At 42.3% G+C, this 18810-nt stretch overlaps 1 protein-coding gene across 1 annotated transcript in view; it reads left to right on the top strand.

Annotated features, from left to right (window-relative positions):
* LOC132135819 (protein unc-13 homolog B-like) overlaps positions 1 to 18810 on the top strand; it is a 48583-nt gene that overhangs the window by 3884 nt on the left and 25889 nt on the right. Inside the window, exon 3 of the mRNA XM_059547204.1 lies at positions 17525 to 17624. Coding sequence (XP_059403187.1) covers positions 17525 to 17624 — 100 coding nt within the window. The remainder of the gene's footprint in view (positions 1 to 17524; positions 17625 to 18810) is intronic.

Here is an 18810-nt window from a genome sequence, read left to right as displayed (position 1 = left end):
CTGGGTAAATAATGTTTTATGTTTTGATGAACAGATAGCTAACACTTAACTTCGGCAAAACCATAACAATTAACTATTTGTTTTATATATTTTTATTTTTTTTTACAATAGTGCTCTCATTATAACGTTAGCAGTTCATGTTCTGCATTTCTGTTTTGAGCTGCGTGCGCTGAAGATGACCAGTAGAGTGACTCATTTGATGCAAGTTTTTAATCAATGGGATTTAACTCATAATTTCATATAGAATGCGCTTCGTTATTTATACAACATAACGTTAATATTAAGACTTATAGGCTATTTGCAAAAAGGGCCGAATGCACATGAACATATCTGTGGGGCTCTGAATGCGAACTCCTTTTGTGGACTGGTTCTTCATGAAACAATTTGCAGAAACACGGCAGCTAAACTCTAAAAATTCATAGCATTTTAGTATTATTGTCTTCTTATTATAATAGTATGTATATAACAGTCCCAGTCAAAGTTATTAATATTCTGCATTGTAGTTTGACCTGCTCGTGCTGTGCGCTGAAGAGATATCACCGTAGTACTACAGTGAAGTACTTGACTCAAAACCAAATGCATCTTAATCAGGTAAATAATATATCCACAATATATATACACCGGCTGAAAAGTTTTGATATCACTTGTACCCTACAAGTTCGAAAAAATCTCTGCCTGTGTCAGTTTGAGTCTCGGTAAAGTTTTAAATCCCTGCCGCCAAGATGCTCCTCTGTTGGTCACGGATTATGGAAAGTGAAACATAAATCTATAGGGGTGGTTGGATGTATTCACACACTTTAAAATATTAATTTGAAGCTTCTTTCTTTTCAGATTCTTACAGCTTTATCATAACAGGCTGTATACTAACTTATTGGGAGAAAACTGATAGATCTATGTGAAATCAGTCATTTGAGCTCCCCTATATAGTCAAAATGGCATAATCAATAATACCCTGTGAATATTCGACTTAGATTGGTAGTCGAATCAGGTTCCTCGAATCAAAGCATCAATTTGTCGACTATTCGGGGTCACCCCTACTTCACATAATACTATACATGTGCGAAGAGAAACATCATAAGTCAAGCAGCTGGCTGGGGAACAGTGCAAGATGATTTGTAGTGCATGAGCATGTAAACATATTACTGAGTCTTTTTTGGGATTATGTACACAGTAGTATGTGTGAAAAGTGTCTAGTGCACATAGAGGATAGTGTGTTACTACAGGTAGTTTGTACAGGCCCGCTCACCTGTGTGAAGCACACTTCGAATTGCATAAAAAAAAAGGTTTCAGACAGATTTCCTGTGAGTTAAGTTGGGAGAGGTGAGATGGTCCATGTTACAGGAGGTAGGGGTTTTCTGTGGGGTTTCAGAGGATGGTGAGGTGGTTTGAGTTCAGGGGTCTCACAGCCTGGGAGAAAAAGCTGTTGAGCAGTCTGGCGGAACGGACCCTGATGTTCCTCTACCGTCTTCCTGATGGTAGGAGCTGGAAGAGACTGTGGGAGGGATGGGTGGGGTCTTTCATGATACTGTTGGCTTTGCTGGAGCATCATGTAAGGAAAATATCCAGGATGGAGGGGAGAAGGGCACCGATGATGTTTGCATCTGCATTCACTGTTCGCTGGAGGGTTTTGTGGTCTGCACGAGCTCTATGGTGCCCCTGTAGAATGTGGTGAGAATGGGTGGAGGGAGACTTTGTGCATGTTCTATTTAAGTTTTTCTCTTGATATCTTTAACAATTCTCAAAATGAATATATTTTTTATAATATACATTATATCATTTTGAAGCATTTGAAATGATTGTTTTGAGATTTAAGTGTTTTTTTTTATCTATTCAAATAAAGTTGTATGGAATTTTATATCATTTATTTATATATATATATATATATATATATATATATATATATATATATATATACACACACACACACACATTTATCCATTATCTGCCATGCAATTTATCATCTCATCATATCAGCCGGAATGTTAATATTGGTACAGATCCATTAATTATATTTTAATTATATTATTAATTATAATCTGATGCATGTTGCATACAAAAATGGCAAGACCTGGCTTCAATCTCCAGCTTCAGTCTGACTGTAATGCAGTTTCATAGATGCAAGGTGCAGAGGTTTATTGCAGTCTGCCTGCCTGCTGGTAGTAGTGCAGAAATTATCTGAATGTGTATACACACACACACACACACACACACACACACACTTTATGTATGCATTTAATTACCGGATGAGACGATCATAAGTGCATAATTCATGATCTCTTGATTGACCTCATGTACAGTGACTATTCCAGAAATGAGGAGAGAGAGAGCGAGCGAGAGAGAGAGAGAGAGAGAGAGAGAGAGAGAGAGAACCAGCAGAGCATCAGTCTGTGTCTGACTCCCAAATGAACAGAGGTCTGTCTGAGTGACAGAGAAGCCCATAGAAATCTAATCTATTGCTAATAACAGAAAAAAGCCTTTCCAGCCTCTTCTCAGAGTGTCCCACCCACAGCACAGAATTCAATACTGTGCTAGAATCAAATGCAGTTTGACTCCCAGTAAGATTCTATTATATTTGCCACAGAGGTATTCTTAATGAAAAGTGAAAGTTTAACAGCTGGTGAAGCTTAATTGCATCAAATGAGGAAGCCTATTATTGAGACGGGTGCTGTGTCCAAAACCGCTCCCTATCCACTATATAGTGCACTATATGGGGTGTCAGCCATTTTGTAGTGCTGTTCGAATTCTGAGTGAACTACTTCATTCCCTACATTTGTCCACTACTTTTTACCCACAATTTATTCTGATTTCGAGTGTACAACCGATGTACACTCGCTGAAGCACTATTTCCCACAATCCAATGCGGAGTAGCGTCGAGCTGGAAGCGAGAGCGGGAGCGAGTGTTCTCGCTCTACACGCCGTCGAAAAGCCTCTCAGCGGGATAGCACTGCAACGCAGAGCTGAGGACGCCGGCTCGTGCTTCATCTCGACGCCGCCTTCAGCACTCGCTTCCTGCTGCGCCATCCGGCGTGACTATATCCTTTTCAAAGCTAGTGTGTTTGCCGCTGCATCACACTTTTTTCCTCCAGAATTCGAGGCGTTGTTTCAAATGCCTCGGGCCTGCGCTTCCTGCCGAGGCCCTGTGCCCAGCGAGGACCGCCACATCATCTGTGTCTCCTGCCTGGGCCGCGAGCATGCTGAGAGCGCACTCTTCAAGGGCGGCTGCCCTGAGTGCGACGACATGGCTATATCGACCCTGCGGGCTCGATTAGCTCAAACCAGCCACGATGCTCCACCCGCTCCGCCTCTTCTCTCTCAAGCGCCGCGTAAGAAACGCCGCGATCAGAGAATGCCTGAGCATACTGTTACACGCGAGCTCACGCCGGAACACTCCCCGCGTGCCTCGCCCGCTCTCGCTCCTTCGCCTGTCCTCTTCGTGGACGAGCAGCGCCAGTCCCTGCTCACCAGCGCCCCCTTCTCCTTCGGAGCGCCTGAGGCGGAAGAGGACAGACACGACAGCCTTTCTCTCGCCGCGTCCAGTAGTGAGGAATGGTCGGGCTCCATTGCGGACCCCCCCCCCTCTACAGCACCCAGCTGCACCGGACAACGCGCCGATATCGACGCGGAGCTTACTCGCGTGCTTACAAGGGCTGTCAGCGACCTTCAGCTCGACTGGTCTCCTCCAGACGAGCCCGCTAAAAGCAGGCTGGATGAATGGTTCCTGCAGGGGCGCCCTTCGGCCCCTCCGCAAAGAAACGCCCCCTTCTTCCCGGAAGTTCACAATGAACTCACGAAGTCGTGGAAAGCCCCATTCTCCGCACGCTTGAAGACTTCTGTCTCGTCAGCGCTCTCCTCTGTCGACGGCGCCCGAGACCACGGTTACGAGAGCCTCCCCCCTCTCGAGGAGGCTATTGCTGCACACCTCTGCCCGCCCTCAGCCGCTGGATGGCGGTCGAAGCCTGTGCATCCATCCAAGCCGTGCCGCACCACCTCAGCTCTCGCTGGCCGAGCTTACACCTCCGCTGGTCAAGCTGCTTCGGCTCTACACACCATGGCTGTGCTGCAGGTTTTTCAGGCCAGACTTCTCCGTAACCTGGACCTCTGGAGTCTGCCCCAGATACCTATGACTTTAAAGATCTCCGCAGCGCTACTGATCTAGCCCTGCGTGCGACACAGACCACAGCACAAGCGATCGGCCGAAGCATGGCAAGCCTCGCTGTTTTAGAGCGACACCTCTGGCTCACGCTCACGGAGATGAAAGACGCCGACAAATCTGCCTTTCTCGACTCTCCTATCTCGCCTTCCGGCCTCTTTGGCCAGTCGGTTAAGGGTTTCGCTGAACGCTTCACTGAGGCTCAGAAAACGTCGCAGGCAATGAGACACTTCCTGCCGAAACGCTTTAGCTCTGCTGCGGGACGCCGTAGAAATGCGCCGCCCCCTCAGACCTCGAAGCCATCGCAGCCAGACTTACAGTCTCGCCCAGCGACCAAAACCCAGCACCGCTCTCGCTCTACGAGCCGCAAACCGCCAGAGAGACGGGGACCTCGGCCCAGGATTGTGCTGAACCCCGAGCCTCCGAAGCCCTCCTGACCTTCGGGCTGAAAAGACCGTGGTTAAGTCCCGCTGCGGCCGGACCACCACACAAGAAACCTCACATGCTTCCTCCAATCCCCTCACTAAAGGCGGTTGGAGATGTCTATACTGCAGTAAACGAGCCTGTTACAATGCACGCACGCCTGCACACAAACACCATTTTCACGGCGACCTCAATAAAGCACAAAAAGAGCTTTTTCTATGTAGGCAGTGTGCCCACTACACAGTACGCACCCCTACATGTATACACACTCCCCCAAGTGTCACAAAGACTCACTCGGGTCTCCTTTCATGCCCACCTTCCCGCTCGCGCCGGAGGTGCTCTAAATGTAGCGCGCGTGCCCACTTCTCAGTGCGCAACCCTACAAATAAGCGCTGTCACCACAGTGTCACAAGCACAGCATACTCGAGCTACTGGTCCTCTCATAACAGGCGGCCAGTGCCCGAAACACATTCAACCCATAGCCGCACGAGCCGCTGCATGGCAGGCCATCCCCGGCATATCAGAATGGGTTTTGAATATAATAAAACGAGGTTACTCGCTCCAGTTCGCTCGCAGACCGCCGCGCTTTCGCGCCGTGGTCGAAACGAAAGTGAAAAGCGAAATGACACACGTCCTTCGCGCCGAACTGATAAACCTTCTTGCAAAAGGGGCGATAGAAACTGTCCCCCCTGCGCAGCGCGAGTCAGGCTTTTACAGCCGCTACTTCCTTGTACCAAAAAAGGATGGTGGTCTCAGACCCATCCTAGATCTCAGACGTTTGAACAAAGCGCTTATGACGCGATCGTTCAAAATGTTAACTACCAAACAAATACTCGCGCAAATTCGCCCGAGGGATTGGTTTTTCTCAGTGGATCTGAAAGACGCTTACTTTCACATTCAAATAGCACCCCATCACAGGCCATTCTTGAGATTCGCCTTCGAGGGGCAGACTTATCAGTACATGGTTCTTCCATTCGGCCTCTCCGTAGCGCCCCGTACGTTTACACGGTGCATGGATGCTGCTCTCGCACCCCTGAGAATGCGGGGAGTGCGAGTATTGAACTACCTCGACGACTGGCTAGTTTTAGCCCATTCCGAGGAACTACTGACGACACACAGATCCTGGATCCTCAGCCATTTAGAATGCCTGGGTCTCACGATCAACACTGTCAAGAGTGCTCTGTCTCCCAGCCAGAGGATTTCCTTTTTGGGGATAGACATAGACTCTGTGACATGTACAGCGCGTCTGACGTCACAGCGCGCTCTCACTATTCAGCATTTAGCCGTGTCGTTCAAAGCCGGGTCTCTTTACCCGCTCAAACGATTTCAGGAAATGCTAGGTCTGATGGCATCAGCCTCTGCGGTTCTCAAACTGGGCCTGCTGCGCATGCGCCCACTACAGCGCTGGCTGAGAGACCGTGTTCCAGCGCGCGCCTGCATTTCCGGCCGCGCGCGCATCAGGGTGACCCACGGCTGCATCACAGAAACCTTGCACACCCTGACCGAGCGTCTTCTGACATGGGCACATTACAATCTGCGCTCGCTAAAGGCAGCGCATGTACCTGGCATCCTGAACCGGGGCCCGGACATGCTTTCCAGGGCGAATGTTCCCCCTGGGGAGTGGTCTCTTCACCCACAGACGGTTCAGTTGATGTGGAGCATCTTCGGCAGGGCAGAGGTCGACCTCTTCGCCTCAGAAGACAACGCTCATTGCCCAATATATTTTTCAAAGAGCAGGGACACGCTGGCCCTCGATTGGCCCAGACGCCCGCTTTATGCCTTCCCACCGGTCGCGATGCTACCGCAGGTCATCGATCGGGTCAGGAAGAGCAGATGTGCTATGCTGCTAGTAGCCCCACTCTGGACGACCCAACCTTGGTTCTCCGAGCTGATGCAGCTGTCCAGTACAGCCCCATGGCCAATACCGCTGCGGAAAGATCTCCTCACGCAGCTGAGGGGCGCGCTCTGGCATCCCCACCCCGAACTTTGGGCCCTTCATGTATGGCCCCTCAACGGGTACCCGGGAACCTCCCTGAGGGAGTGTTAAAGACCATTACGGAAGCCAGAGCGCCCTCAACCAGGCGCCTATACGCGCAGAAATGGTCAGTGTTCTCCACCTGGTGCGGGACACGGAACCTAGACCCTCACTTATGTGACGTGTCGGAGATACTCTCCTTCCTACAGGAGTGTTTAGATGCGGGCAGATCCCCGTCTACGCTCAAAGTGTATGTGGCAGCCATTGCAGCTTCTCATGCTCCGGTGGCCGGCCTATCACTGGGAAAAAACGAACTGGTCATTCGTTTCCTTAAGGGAGCTCGTCGGATGAACCCTCCCCGACCCCCTTCAATCCCTTCCTGGGACCTGTCCACGGTCCTAGAGGCCTTAAAGGGCCCCCCTTTTGAACCGCTTCAGTCTGTCGATATGAAGCTTCTTTCGTTCAAAACCGCTTTTCTACTGGCTCTGGCCTCAGTCAAGCGAGTGGGGGATTTACATGCGCTATCTGTAAGCGCTGACTGTCTCGAGTTTGGGCCTAATGACTCCAGAGTCATTCTCAGACTTCCTTCTTCTTCCTCGCAAAGCGACGAAAGCAACGCGAGCTTCATCTGCCCCGTCAGGGCTCTTAAAACCTATATTGCGCGCTCCGCCTTATTCAGGAGGTCGGACCAGCTCTTCATATGCTTTGGTGGGCGCACCTGAGGTCTCGCCACCACGAAGCAAAGCCTATCGCGATGGATAGTAGACACTATCTCGCTGGCTTACAAATCTAAGGGCCTTCACTGCCCGTTCGGCATCAGAGCCCATTCCACCCGAGGTATGGCCTCGTCATGGGCGTGGTCCGGCGGGATACCACTGGATGATATCTGTGCGGCGGCAGGCTGGGCCTCTCCGTCCACATTTATTAGATTCTATAATCTGCAAGTCCCTGCCCTGCAGGCCAGGGTACTTTCTATATAGACGTGCTAAGCCTTATCACGTCCCCCTTTTTTCGTTCCCTATATAAAGCTCACTAAGGTTGGCTGTTGGGACTGGGATTTCTCCTGCTATAAAGCCCCGAGCTCTCGCCTCGGGCTGTGACAGGTCGAAGTTCCCGAGCACGCACGGTGTTTTACATTGTGTTCCCATAGCGTAAGCTAGCTTACGCAGTACGAGAGTACTCTCGAAAGGGAACGTACTCTGTTACTAACGTAACCTCGGTTCCCTGAGATGAGGGAACGAGTACTGCGTAACCTGCCGTGCTATGTGCTCGGACCGGGTGATCGCTTCAGTCGATTTAAAACCTGATCCCTATGGTGAAGCGGTGGCTTATATAGTTCCAGCCACGCCTATTTTGGCGCGCTCTGACGTCCAATGGGCGCGAAGTGCCCCCATTGGTTCGTTACTCTCCGCCGCCTCACCATAGGTTGCTGCAGTTGCCGCAGCACAGCCAATAAGCGCGCGAGCCGCTTCGCTTGGGTCTGCTGTGCTGCAGCACTGCGTTTTACATTATTTAAAAATTAAGGATAATTTTTGGCTTCATATTCTCGAGAAAAGGGGACCTTTTCCCATAGCGTAAGCTAGCTTACGCAGTACTCGTTCCCTCATCTCAGGGAACCGAGGTTACGTTAGTAACCGAGTACGTTTAGTTCTGCCTCCATTTTTTGAATTAAACGCCTACATATCTAGATCCAATCAGGTGCTAGTTGGAAAATAAACCACGCCCACTATTTTCCTCATTTATTATTCCGTTTCTCTCGGAAATACGTCACAACACTGGAGAAAAGTCGTTTGCAACTTCCGTTTCACGGGGACTTTAATTTTTTTTCGTTAATAACAGGTAGTGTATTCTGATGTAAAATTAACAGTCGCCTGAGTACGCTCTACACCACCTTATCTGAGCTCAAAACGCTGAGTGTCAAGATACTAAAAATAATAAATACATAATTATGAACGTGTTTGTGTATTTATTTTTGTTCTCAGTACGTTATTTTAATAGCATTTAATGATTATGAACATAAAAGCATTACAAAAAAAAAAAATTATATACCATTGATGAAACCACAAAGCTGACGCGGAGTTATATATATAACTGCAATATAAAGTAGTTGAGTATTATTGCTATTAGTATTATTTTCTAAAATTAGGTACATGTAATATAAAAGTACATATGGCAATGTTTTTGCAACCGCTCCAAGTCTCACGCGCAGTGTAGGCTATATGTCACTGTCCGAATCCGTTCACTTATTTATTTGTTCACTCCTTCCTGATAGTGAACTCAACTGCCATACACTATATAGGGATTAGTGAATGAGTGAGCGATTTCAGACACAGCAAGGGTGTCTAAATTCCTGTTTCTGGGCTTCTAAACTTTTCTAAACACGCATTCGGTTTTCGTCTGAAGATATATTTCACTTTCCTTTTATACTGATGACTTGCATGATGTTTATCATGATGTGCACATTACCATTCAAATGTTACAATTCAAATTATTCTTATTGTTTTTAAAGAAGTCTCATACTTATCAAGGATGCATTTATTTGACCAAATATACAGTAACAAATACAGCGATATATCAGTGTCACATGACCCTTTAGAAATTATTGTAATATGATGATTTGGTGCTTAAGTAACAGTTTTTATTATTGTTGAAAACGGTTGTGCTGCTGCGCTTTTTATTTTTGTGGGAACCATGCCTTTTTTGCAGGTTTATTTGTTAAATAGAATTTAAAATTGACAACTTTGTATTACATTATAAATATGTTGTGCTTACTGTCAGTTTAATGTATCCTTGATGAATAAAAGTATATTTAAAAAAAAGTCTTACTGACCCCAAACTGGTAACCCAGACTGTTCATTATATTCCAGTATATAATGTGTAAAATAATAAAATAAGATTTGATTAACTGGTGCTCTGTTATAAGGACTACATGTATTGCAATAAACACTCACCGGCCACTTTATTAGCTACACCTGTTCAATTGGTTGGTAACACAAATTTCTAATCAGCCAACCACATGGCAGCAACTCAATGCATTTAGGCATCTAGATATGGTGAAAACCACTTGAAGTTCAAACCAAGCATCAGAATGGGGAAGAAAGGGGATTTTAGTAACTTTGAATGTGGAATCGTTGTTGGTGCCAGACGGGCTGGTCTGAATATTTACAAAAACTGCTGATCTACTGGGATTTTCACACACAACCATCTCTAGAGTTTACAGAAAATGTAAAATATCCAGTGAGCAGCAATTGTGTGGATGAAAATGCCTTGTTGATGTCAGAGGAGAATGGGCAGACTGGTTAGAGATGATAGAAAGGCAACAGTAACTCAAATAACCACTCGTTACAACCAAGGTATGCAGAATACCATCTCTGAATGCACAACACATCAAACCCTGAAGCAGATGGGCTACAGCAGCAGAAGACCACACTAGGTGCCTCTCCTGTCTGATAAGAACAAGAAATGGCGACTACAATACGCATGACTCTGCAAAATTGGGCAATAGAAGACTGGAAAAACGTTGCCTGGTCTGATGAGTCTCGATTTCTGCTGTGAAAGTCAGATGGTAGGGTCGGAATTTGGTATAAAGAACATGAAAACATGGAATCCTGCCTTGTCTCAACAGTTCAGGCTGGTGGTGGTGTAATGGTGTGGGGCATATTTTCTTGGCACACTTTGGGCTCCTAAGTACCAATTGAGCATTGTTTTAACGCCACAGCCTACCTGAGTAATGATGCTGACCATGTCCATCCCTTTATGACTACAGAGTACACATCTTCTGACTGGCTACTTTCAGCAGGATAATGCACCATGTCACAAAGCTCAAATCATCTCAGACTGGTTTCTTGAACATAACAATGTGTTCACTTTACTCAATTACTTTGAGGAATGTTTCCAACACCTTGTTGAATTTATGCCACAAAGAATAAAGGCAGTTTTGAAGGGAAAAGGGGCTCCAACCTGGTACTACCAAGGTGTACCTAATAAAGTGGTGTGCGTGTGTGTGTATATATGTATGTATGTATGTGGGACTGTGTTTTAATTTTTGACGTGGGGTATTTCTCCAAATAGCTCTTAAATGTCATGTGTACAGGCGCAGGCCTGTGCGAATATGACTTATTTAATTTTTCATGCCTTACAAAAATAAATATTCATCAGGTTAGGCTAAGGCTGGGTATTGTTCAAAATCTTTCGATCCTGTGCCAATTTCAATACCTCAGTTTCGATACCGGTTCTTAACGATACTTTTTTCGATACCATATGTTTTAAAATCCATTTCAACATCAACACAAATACATTAAACACAAAACTTTTATTTTTCACCTTAAAACAAATTCTGGTAACACTTCACACTCAGGATAACATTATTAATACAACTGGTTGTGCTTTTTGGATAGGGGTGCGCCATTCAGGGGCAGACTGGGACCAAAAAGTTGCCCTGGACTTTCTGGCCCACAGCAGCCCACCACATCATAACGCAAACGCCCCTGTTTTTTATTTCATTTATTAATTTAATATTTAAGTAAACAGTTTGGGGATTTTAACCAATAGGGCAACTGATTCTCCGTTGAAAAAAAAAAAGAACAGCAGCTGTTCATTTAGCGACTCCTAGTGAGCGATACATGCTCATCAAGACACAAACATTCTTCTAGAACTCAAACTTTGCATTCAGTTAGCAGATCCATACGAATCGTGCATGAAATAGGAGTTCACAAACTGGATAGATCTGAGGTGCAGGGCTCGCAAAATCGCTATCCTGACGTCCCGGGGCTATTGTGTTTTCCAGTCCGATGGGCTATCGTGAATAGTGATGTAAAATTCCTAACCTGCTTCGCGTTGTTCACTCGCTTGAAGGGGTGAAACGGATCGTAGCTGATCGTTTGCATTTGTTTCTAAATATTGCTGATTCAAGTGTTTTAAACAATTCGCGCGCGTTTGGAACTTGCGCTCACTCATTGAAAGCATGCGCTTTTCAACCTGCATTTCAGACAATGCGCGTACAGAGAATGGATTCATCTTTCGCGTATCGTAACTTCTGAATGAACACATACACACAATTATATCAAAATAATTGTCTCTGCAAGTATTCTTGTAAACACAGTTGGTTATGTTTTGAGTGAACGTATACAGTGGCCTGCTGCTTAGAGAAATTCGCTGTACCGGATAAATCCATAGGATAAATCTGTATCTCTCTCTCTGTTTTTACGTGAAAGGTGGCGTGTTTTTCGAGATAAGCAATGGAGTAGACCAAACTAAACCGGAAGGGAGGGCAAAACACTCATCCAAACAAATGCTTCATTAACACCGGCTTTGGTTGCAATACTCTTATCACATATGTTGCACTTTGCTGACTCGGCATCCACTTTTATAAAGTGTAGCCACACTTTAGACCTCTTTGGCATTGTAAAACGGAAACAACTACACTTGTGTTGTGTGACTGCGAGTATCTTCAGAAATCCTCCCCGTCACGTCACGTGGTGGTGGACAGCCAATCACGGCGAATTTAGGTCCTTACATGCACGTATGCCTCAAGCTCACACAGACACAGCTGCTTGAAAAAAAAAACCGGCCGCTTGGCTTTTGGAACCGCAATTTGGCACCGAAAGATAAATAATTTTTCGATACTCATAGTATCGAAGTTTTTCGTTTGATCCCATAAAGGCTTAGAAGTTCGGGACGCAGCCCTAGGTTAGGCATCCCTCAGAGGCCCTTTGCACTCTGGGACAGTGAGAGAGAGTGAGAGCGTATAAAATAATTTCGGGAAAGGAACTGGGTACAGATATAAAGATGTAGCCACAAAAGTAATTAGAGATTCAGAATGTGATATGAATATTTGATAATTTCTCTGCTTCACCATAGGCCCAGATGAAACCATTAATCACAAAAATCACACCTCGTTTCTGTATTTCCATTTAATGCTTTTACCTTCAAACATGTTTCAACTGTTCTGCATCTTAACTGTAGGATTGCATGTAATATGCTCCACAGATTAAAAGGCAAAAGTTAAAGTTTAAGCTTTTCTTTTGCCTCCAGATTTGGGAAAAAAATTAACTGAAACCAACTACTGTTTTGGACAGCAAAATAGCATTTTGCTATTTTTTGTTTTTCAATGCCTAGATGAAGTGATTGTATAACACCACACATAAGCCAACTTGTTTTATTTAGTAATATATAAAAATAATGTAATAGAAACATGAAAATTGTTTGTTACTTTCTTTCTTGTTACTTCTTATGGAGTCATTGTAGTGTTTTGTTCTTGAGGACACAGTGATGGTCACCAATATAAATGCAGAAACATTTATGGTGAATTCAGGGTAAAGTGGGCCATCAGCTAAGAGGGCCATTTAAGCTTGATTTTAGCGCGCTCAGTGGATTTACTGTCCCACTTTGACTGAGTGTGCTATATAAAGTGGGCCACACAGTGTTTAGAGAAAAAAAACCTTTATTTTTTAAGTGTTCCTCCTATTATGTTTGCTTGATAATGTGTTAATAAACATTTTTTTAAATATTTTTAATTAAGAGGATCAATATAATCAAAGAAATTGAGTTAATTACATGAAACTGAGTTGAAGAGTGAGAGAGTCCAGATAGTTCCTTAGCCAGAGAAAAGAGGATGACCATGGTAGAATTTAAGAAACCTAAAGATAAAACATTTTGACAGACCAGTTATGCTTGTTGAATGAATTCTGAAAAAGGGCACAGATACTGTATGTCCAAGTTTGTTCCTTTTGAGAAATGAAAAATTGTTTAATAAAATTTGTAACATATACATTAAAAAGCATAATGGGGTTATTTCAAACACACCTGGGTTTAAGTGTTACAAAATCACTTAGATCTGAGTTTAAGAAAAAGTAGTCTTCTTAGAGATGTGTTGTTTGGTGCTGATGGTCTAGAATCTAGAGGTCTTCAACAATGCTCCTGGGGACCCACTTTCCTGCAAAGTTTATTTCTACCTGCTTCAGCACAACCTGCCTGTGTATTTTCAAGCGATTTTGAGAAGCTTGATTAGCTGCTTCAGGTATACTTGATTAGAGATGTAGATAAACTCTGCAGGACAGTGGGACAAGAGCATAGACTGTATAAAAACATTGACGTAGTGGCTGTGATGTCACCCATTGATTCCGAAGAGCGTTTCTGAAGCCAAAAGTGGGCGGAGGCGGCTATCGCTATCTTGGGAGCACGTCACCGAGCGTCACTCCCGGATATGTCCAGAAAGGTAATAAAAACATCATCAAAGTAGTCCATGTGACATCAGAGGATCAGTTAGAATTTGTTGAAGCATCAAAAATACACTTTGGTTCAAAAATAAGAAATATTACAACTTTATTCAGAATTGTCTTCTCTTCCGGGTCTGTTGTGAGTGCGGCCATTAACTACACCTCTTTTGCTTTCTATTCTTCGTGTACCTGTTAACTATGGATTTAAAGGGCTTTGTGCCTAACTTTGCAAGGTCAGAGATATATTGGTATGAGAAGATAGCAAACCAGTAATATTTGCTCTACCATTTCAGCCGAATCCCTTCTATAACCCTTTAACAAAGACAGACCAACACACACACACATACAGAACCAACCCAGCTCGTACAAAGAATCAATTGCCCTTCACCGACTTTTTCTATCTTCTCCAGCTCTATCCTTCCATCTCTTATTCAGCCCAAATTCTGCTCTTCATTACGGTGGTCATATCAAGAGTGGGCTGTAGAAGCTGTGTCCCTCTCTGCCGGCTCTGGGATAAGGATGAATCCATGGGGACAGAGATTACACTCAGGGTCTTACAGCCTGTCTGCAGAAAGAAATTGGAGGAATTCTCATTAAACTAGAGAAAAGTTATCTAGTTCTCTCCTAGACAAACACATGACACTTGACCCTCCAGGATTACATTAGTACCAATGTGTGTATGCACACTCAGATTACAGTTTTATTGCTCAACTGTTGCTCTTTTAGATTGTGGTTGATTTTAAGTGTCAATTGTCTCAGATGTGCTGCTGAATTTCCTTAGATTGAAAATATAAAACCAAAAGGGACAGTTGTTTGTATGCAGCAGTTAGAGTGCAATGAAATGAGTGTGGATTGCATTGCCCATATAGTTTGGTCTTGAAAAAGCAGTTTAAAAATATTTGAGTTCATTTTAAAATATTTTTGTCATTTTGACAAAGAGCACAATTTGAGATTTCTTATGAACCTCTAATAAAGTGATTAATGTATTTAAACAAATTATAATATTGTTTTTTTTTAATTAAAGAATAGAAGCGGTGAGAATATTACTGATAACAAATTCATTCTATTTTTGTTTGTTTTGTTAAATCATAAAAAAAATTGATTATTTCAAATCATTGCAGTGTATATATAATGAAAATAGGTGTTCTTTTTATTGATACGTGTTGATATTTGACATTGATACAGAGATTTATATATACACAATATATCAAAAAAAGCATCAAAAATATAGTCCATAAGACTTGAGGATGAGTAAATTATGACAGAAATGTAATTTTATGGTGATCTATTACTTGAAGCAAAGCTCTCTCTTCTTTTTGTCCTCCATGTAATCTCACTGCTGACTAGAAGAAACAATTGAGATTGACTTAGATCTCATCTGTGTTTTTGGGCACCCCCTGTCTTTCTCTTTCTCTGTATTTCTCAAGACTGACAGTTGAGGTAAATTGCACCTGGATAAGTGAAAGGTAGAGCATGGGAGGAAATAAAGATTTAGGGAAGGAAGCAAGGTTTAGGGAAGGAGAATTGGAGAGTAAAGATCATGACTATTTGTTAGCCGTGCCAGATAATCTTGGGTGGAAAGATTGAGACACCCTCTTCAGTGAAGGACATGTTTTCTCTGGGGCTTTCTACAGGATTCATTAGACACCGGACTGTTGAAATAAATCAAGAGTGAGGGTTGAAAGCCTTTCAAGAGGTGGTCAGTGGATACCTCTTATATTCAGGTGATTTTATTGAGCATATATATATTTTTTTAGCTGTTTTAAGAAAATTATCCTTGAAAGACTGTACAAAAATACAGGCTTCATTTCTGTGAGGTCTTCTCAGGCCAAACGCCTTGATTGGATGAATAATGCCACTGTAAATAGAAATGTCATTGAGCAATTGTTTGCTGATTAATTTCCGTAGATGAGAAGTTCAGCCCATGCTGATATTTATGAGCTAAATTTAGAGCAATCACAGAGTAATAAACACATTGTTTTATAGAAATAATATTCTCTAGAAAAAATCGTATTTTCTGCAAATAATAATTTCTCTATCTGAAATGAATATTGTTTAGAATAATCCCTTTTTTTGTCCAATTTGATAATGCTGCCTCTCTTTCTTTCTGCTTATTTTTTACATTTTCTTTTGAAAATCACCCCTGTGAAATGAGTCTTGCAGTCTTTGTTAGTTTGATAATCTGTTTTGAGGTCTTCATTAAAAATACAAAATATAAAATGCAATTTAGTATACCCAGTCCTGAGTCAAGATTGGTTTACTTTTATTTTGCTCAGTCTTAACAAATTAAGATGGATTCAGATGTTTATTGTAGACTGGAACATATATGTATTAGTTTGAAAGGTTTATTTATTTATTTATTTTTATGTAAATGACAACTTTACAATTAACCAATTTATATTATATTAAGAAGCCGTTTATATATTTGACTCCATGATTGGCTTAAAATGCATTTCCTGTCTATTTGTTATGCAAGTATAAGACTTAGCATCATTGTTTAGATATTATTAATAGCAGGATGTTTCTGCTCTGCCTTTATTATGCATTACTGTGCTGTTTACTTGGGCTGTGTAAATGCTGTACAGCAAATGACCTTGACCCTGCTTCTTTACCAAGGATACCAGACCTTTAGTCCATTTTTCTTCAAAATCTGAATTTTCTTTTTGTAGCTTAGTTAAAAACATGGCTTTTGGGGCTTAATTCAATTCAAGTTTATTTGTATAGCGCTTTTTACAATACAAATCGTTACAAAGCAACTTTACAGAAAATTATGTTTCTACAATATTTAGTAGTAGCTAGTAGTTTGTGCACATTTGACAGGATTTTAGAAAAAATTAAAAATAAAAATAATACAAGACGTAGTCAGCTAGACGATGAACTATCAATATTATTAATTAATAGTTATTATATGATGCAGTCACACATGTAGCAATAATTGTTAGTTCTGTTTGTTGATTCAAGGTTAGGATCATCTGGGGTCCTCTGCGGGTCAGCATCATCTCTTCTCAGGTGTTCTGGATCCAGACTGGAGCTTGTGTAAATCCTAGTGCAAAACATAGAAACAAAATAGAGACATCAGGAAGAAGTTTTGAGTTCTGAAAGTTACATTACATTGACTTTTTACATTTCAGAAGATGAAGTGTCTTTTGCCTACAGTATATTGTTCAAATCATTTAATAATGAGATTGTACAGGGCACTGCTTTTATAAAACCAGTTTTGGAGAGATGATAGAAGCACTCACAATTGTCCTCATATCCCCCCTGTACTTGTTAGTCTCACGGTGCTCTTGTGGTACTTTATTGTCTAGGTTTAATTATGCCTGGTTGTTTTGACCTCTGACAGCCTATTTCAACCTGTCTGTGTCCCTGCACATAATAACTATTCCATTTACATAAAGCCATGAAAATTTAGCACACACACACACTCTAAGAGGAGGACATCTCAATTTTCTATTACAATACTTGCCATACAATACCAGTTTGCTATGACATCACATGAGTAGGTTTATTTAACATCTAAAAAGATGGATTCCTCAACTAAGTTCTGTATTGCTGTGCGTGAAGAATTCATGTATCCAAAAAAAGAGCATTTAGTGACCGATACATTTCCTGACAAAAAGAAAGAAACTCATAGTTTTAGAATAACAGGATGAGCAAATGATGCTAAAACATTTTTTTTGGGTGAACTATATGAAACATATAGACATTAATGTTCTAACCTGTTAACTTATTTATTTATTTATTTTTATTTTTTTGCAGACAAGTTTAATGTGTATGTCACGCTGAAGGTCCAGAATGTTAAAAGCACAACCATTACGGTGCGAGGAGACCGGCCCTGCTGGGAACAGGATTTCATGTTGTGAGTATTGCTGCTTTTGTGTTCCCATGCTTTTGGAAATGTCTGTAGCACTGGTACACTCAAATCTGTGCCTAATGAAAGGGCACAGATTCAATTCATTGAAGGACTTTAAAAACCACTCAAACCTACTGCTGTGAAAATGGAAGATTGTTTATGAGCACATCAAACTGGATGTGCATATATGTTCTTTGAAATAAGAAAACACACATACAGTACAGACCAAAAGTTTGGACACACCTTCTCATTCAAAGAGTTTTCTTTATTTTGATGACTATGAAAATTGTAGAGTCACACTGAAGGCATCAAGGGCTATTTGACCAAGAAGGAGAGTGATGGGGTGCTGCGCCAGATGACCTGGCCTCCACAGTCACCGGACCTGAACCCAATCGAGATGGTTTAGGGGTGAGCTGGACCGCAGACAGAAGGCAAAAGGGCCAACAAATGCTAAGCATCTCTCGGGGAACTCCTTCAAGACTGTTGGAAGACCATTTCAGGTGACTACCTCTTGAAGCTCATCAAGAGAATGCCAAGAGTGTGCAAAGCAGTAATCAAAGCAAAAGGTGGCTACTTTGAAGAACCTAGAATATGACATATTCTTTATATACACACTTTTTTGTTATGTATATAATTCCATATATAATTCCACGTGTTAATTCATAGTTTTGATGCCTTCAGTGTGAATCTACAATTTTCATAGTCATGAAAATAAAGAAAACTCTTTGAATGAGAAGGTGTGTCCAAACTTTTGGTCTGTACTGTATACACACGCACAAATATATACTATATATATATATATATATATATACCATTCATAGTGTGTGTATATATATATATATATAAAATAAACAGCAATATTTATTTTAGGATAAAGTGTAATTTTTTTTATTTGACCTGTTATGTTCTCAATGTCTTCACATATAATTTTTTTGGTTCTTGTTTTAAATTACAAACACGCACTTCAGTTTGTCTTACCTTCTCTTGCCTTTGACCCTCTTGTGTTGTAATGACAAATGTTAAATAGCTTTTTGAAGGGCTCTCAGGAGGTTTTGTGCGTCCCAGAAATTGTCCCTGATTTTCAGATTGTTCCAGAGAGTTTTGGCAATTCTTCGGGAAGAATTCTGAGAATCAGCTGCAGTTACAGAGAGAGGGAGCAGGACTGGGAGTTCACAAAACACAAGGACTGACA

This window comes from Carassius carassius, chromosome 4 (assembly GCF_963082965.1).
Source record: "Carassius carassius chromosome 4, fCarCar2.1, whole genome shotgun sequence".
In the NCBI taxonomy this organism is placed as follows: domain Eukaryota; kingdom Metazoa; phylum Chordata; class Actinopteri; order Cypriniformes; family Cyprinidae; genus Carassius; species Carassius carassius.
Note: the sequence above shows the minus strand (reverse complement) of the source record. Positions and strands in the feature narration are given on the sequence as shown.